The sequence below is a fragment of the Trichomonas vaginalis genome, chromosome V (genome assembly GCF_026262505.1).
Source record: "Trichomonas vaginalis G3 chromosome V, whole genome shotgun sequence".
Lineage (NCBI taxonomy): Eukaryota > Parabasalia > Trichomonadida > Trichomonadidae > Trichomonas > Trichomonas vaginalis.
Genome location: NC_067207.1, coordinates 7,480,435 through 7,484,927, shown reverse-complemented (window position 1 = coordinate 7,484,927; position 4,493 = coordinate 7,480,435). Strand labels below are relative to the sequence as shown.

Below are 4,493 nucleotides of genomic sequence, written 5' to 3'. Positions count from 1 at the left end.
CTCAAACAAAAAGTGACACAATGCATTTGCCAACCAAATAACTTTACAAAGCAAAAACTTAAATTACTTGTCAAGCTTACTATTCTTATTTTAACAATTAAAAAATTAAATTTTATTTTTTATTTAAAAAAATCATCTTATATCATCTGATATATATATAACAGCATTAATATTTCAATGATTCACAAATCAACTTTTTCATTATTTTAAATAATTATAGAATATATACCGACTTTTTGTACATAAATATTTTAAGATTCAATAATGATTTACGGTTTTTTTCAAAACTTATAATTTTCAAATGAGTGGTATAACTTACATGAATGGCAAAATCGAAAGATTTTGGCAGAATATTCAAGTTGATGAGGTAGCTTGGGATCAAATTCAAAATTTAATCGAAAATTATAACGCAACACCACATACACAGTTACCAAAAAATCCAGAAATACATACCTGGTTTACACCAAACAAATTTTATGATATCAGCGAAAAATATGATACCACCAAAGAACCCCTTTGGAAAGTTGATGGAGAAATTAAGGATTTGAGGATTTCTCTTCAACATTTCCGCGAGAGGAGAGCCAATCAAAGAAATTAATTCGGTAATATTTTAAAATCGAAAATAAAATCTAATTTTTAACACAAATTAACAATATCGATTACATCTTCTTACTAAGCTCAGTCAGATTAATAAGAATAAACACTTACCTTTTAAAACATTTACATATTTTTTTCTTCGTTACAGAGATACGCAAGTTGCAGAAGAAGCAGCAACTGTAGTACAGTAATTTGACACTCCGAAATCGAACATTAGTGACTTTGAGTAGATTTTGAATTTAATATAGATCTTGATTTTTAATAACCATCATAGCAAGAGCTAGTTGGTGAATGGTATCCGCGAATTTCGGCTTGAAAGTTGGGAAACTTTGTCCGAATGTTAAACTATTCGGACAAAGTTTCCCGCTGTTTGCGAAGGAATTGTTGGCTATGATGTACTGATTCATGATCAGTACATCATAGCCAACAATTCCTTATACAAAGTTCAAAAACTTGGGTGCAATCAGAACTGATTTCACACAAGTTTTTGAACTTTCTCGAGGGAATGAAAGGGTAAGAGATATCCATTTCCTTTCACCTTCGTTCTCAATAATTAACTTATAAATTTTTTAAAGCAAAAAAAGTCTGATTTTTTTTGACAAGTAAATATATAGGGAATTTATCCGACTAAATAAGTGTCACTTTTTCGGTTCACCTCACTTTCCGTAACTCGTCTTACAACAAAACATTGACGAAGAAGTCATGACAAAGTCTTTACGATGAAATCATGAAAATTCAAGAGGTGAAGTCATGACAAAGTCTTTACGATGAAATCATGAAAATTCAAGAGGTGAAGTCTTGACAAAACATACGAGAAGTCATGACAAAACATTACGATGAATCTTGAAAATTCAAGATGAAGTCTTGACAAAATATACGAGAAGTCTTGACAAAACATTACGAGAAGTCTTGACAAAACATTACGAAAGTCTTGACAAAATATTGACGAATGAAGTCTTGACAAAACATTTACGAAGAAGTCTTGACAAAGTCTTTACGAAGAAGTTTTGACAAAACATATACGATGAAGTCATGACAAAACATTTACGAAGAAGTCTTGACAAAACATTTACGAAGAAGTCTTGACAAAACATTTACGAAAAAGTCATGACAAAACATTGACGATGAAGTCTTGACAAAACATTTACGAAGAAGTCTTGACAAAGTCTTTACGAAGAAGTTTTGACAAAACATATACGATGAAGTCATGACAAAACATTTACGAAGAAGTCTTGACAAAACATTTACGAAGAAGTCTTGACAAAACATTTACGAAGAAGTCTTGACAAAACATATACGATGAAGTCATGACAAAGTCTTTACGATGAAGTTTTGACAAAGTCTTTACGATGAAGTTTTGACAAAGTCTTTACGATGAAGTCTTGACAAAACATTGACGAAGAAGTCATGACAAAGTCTTTACGATGAAATCATGAAAATTCAAGAGGTGAAGTCTTGACAAAACATATACGATGAAGTCATGACAAAACATATACGATGAAGTCTTGACAAAACATATACGATGAAGTCATGACAAAACATTGACGATGAAGTTTTGACAAAGTCTTTACGATGAAGTTTTGACAAAGTCTTTACGATGAAGTCTTGACAAAACATTGACGAAGAAGTCATGACAAAGTCTTTACGATGAAATCATGAAAATTCAAGAGGTGAAGTCTTGACAAAACATTGACGATGAAGTCTTGACAAAACATATACGATGAAGTCATGACAAAACATTGACGATGAAGTTTTGACAAAACATATACGATGAAGTCATGACAAAACATTGACGATGAAGTTTTGACAAAGTCTTTACGATGAAGTCATGACAAAGTCTTTACGAAGAAGTCTTGACAAAGTCTTTACGATGAAGTTTTGACAAAACATTTACGATGAAGTTTTGACAAAACATATACGATGAAGTTTTGATAAAACATTTACGAAGAAGTCATGACAAAGTCTTTACGATGAAGTCATGACAAAACATATACGAAGAAGTCTTGACAAAACATTGACGATGAAGTCATGACAAAACATATACGATGAAGTCATGACAAAGTCTTTACGATGAAGTTTTGACAAAACATTGACGAAGAAGTCATGACAAAGTCTTTACGAAGAAGTCTTGACAAAGTCTTTACGATGAAGTCATGACAAAGTCTTTACGATGAAGTCATGACAAAACATTGACGATGAAGTCATGACAAAACATTGACGATGAAGTCATGACAAAACATATACGAAGAAATCATGACAAAACATTTACGATGAAATCATGACAAAACATATACGATGAAGTCTTGACAAAACATTGACGATGAAGTTTTGACAAAGTCTTTACGATGAAGTTTTGACAAAGTCTTTACGATGAAGTTTTGACAAAGTCTTTACGATGAAGTTTTGACAAAGTCTTTACGAAGAAGTCCTGACAAAACATTTACGATGAAGTTTGACAAAGTCTTTACGAAGAAGTCTTGACAAAACATATACGATGAAATCATGACAAAACATATACGAAGAAGTTTTGACAAAACATATACGATGAAGTCTTGACAAAGTCTTTACGATGAAGTCTTGACAAAACATATACGAAGAAGTCTTGACAAAACATTGACGATGAAGTCATGACAAAACATATACGATGAAGTCATGACAAAGTCTTTACGATGAAGTTTTGACAAAACATTGACGAAGAAGTCATGACAAAGTCTTTACGAAGAAGTCTTGACAAAGTCTTTACGATGAAGTCATGACAAAGTCTTTACGATGAAGTCATGACAAAACATTGACGATGAAGTCATGACAAAACATTGACGATGAAGTCATGACAAAACATATACGAAGAAATCATGACAAAACATTTACGATGAAATCATGACAAAACATATACGATGAAGTCTTGACAAAACATTGACGATGAAGTTTTGACAAAGTCTTTACGATGAAGTTTTGACAAAGTCTTTACGATGAAGTTTTGACAAAGTCTTTACGATGAAGTTTTGACAAAGTCTTTACGAAGAAGTCCTGACAAAACATTTACGATGAAGTTTGACAAAGTCTTTACGAAGAAGTCTTGACAAAACATATACGATGAAATCATGACAAAACATATACGAAGAAGTTTTGACAAAACATATACGATGAAGTCTTGACAAAGTCTTTACGATGAAGTCTTGACAAAACATATACGAAGAAGTCTTGACAAAACATTGACGATGAAGTCATGACAAAACATTGACGATGAAGTCATGACAAAACATATACGAAGAAATCATGACAAAACATTTACGATGAAATCATGACAAAACATATACGATGAAGTCTTGACAAAACATTGACGATGAAGTTTTGACAAAGTCTTTACGATGAAGTTTTGACAAAGTCTTTACGATGAAGTTTTGACAAAGTCTTTACGATGAAGTTTTGACAAAGTCTTTACGAAGAAGTCCTGACAAAACATTTACGATGAAGTTTGACAAAGTCTTTACGAAGAAGTCTTGACAAAACATTGACGATGAAGTTTTGACAAAGTCTTTACGATGAAGTTTTGACAAAGTCTTTACGATGAAGTTTTGACAAAGTCTTTACGATGAAGTTTGACAAAGTCTTTACGAAGAAGTCTTGACAAAACATTTACGATGAAGTTTGACAAAGTCTTTACGAAGAAGTCTTGACAAAACATATACGATGAAATCATGACAAAACATATACGAAGAAGTTTTGACAAAACATATACGATGAAGTCTTGACAAAGTCTTTACGATGAAGTCTTGACAAAACATATACGAAGAAGTCTTGACAAAACATTGACGATGAAGTTTTGACAAAACATATACGATGAAGTTTTGACAAAGTCTTTACGATGAAGTTTTGACAAAGTCTTTACGATGAAG

The 4,493-nt window shown here is 31.8% G+C and overlaps 1 protein-coding gene across 1 annotated transcript, besides 3 other annotated features; it reads left to right on the top strand.

Annotated features, from left to right (window-relative positions):
* Window positions 1–301: 301 nt before the first annotated feature.
* TVAGG3_0295000 (uncharacterized protein) lies at window positions 302–598 on the top strand (the record flags this gene model as incomplete). Its single annotated transcript, XM_051229242.1, has 1 exon — window positions 302–598. One exon carries the CDS (start codon window positions 302–304, stop codon window positions 596–598), a length of 297 nt encoding a protein of 98 aa, XP_051098972.1.
* Window positions 599–605: 7 nt separating this feature from the next.
* Window positions 606–638: a mobile genetic element.
* Window positions 606–638: a terminal%2Cinverted (terminal inverted repeat of LTR63 transposon ID:TVAGG3_0294990).
* Window positions 639–909: 271 nt separating this feature from the next.
* Window positions 910–1,120: a mobile genetic element.
* Between the last annotated feature and the right edge of the window lie 3,373 nt (window positions 1,121–4,493).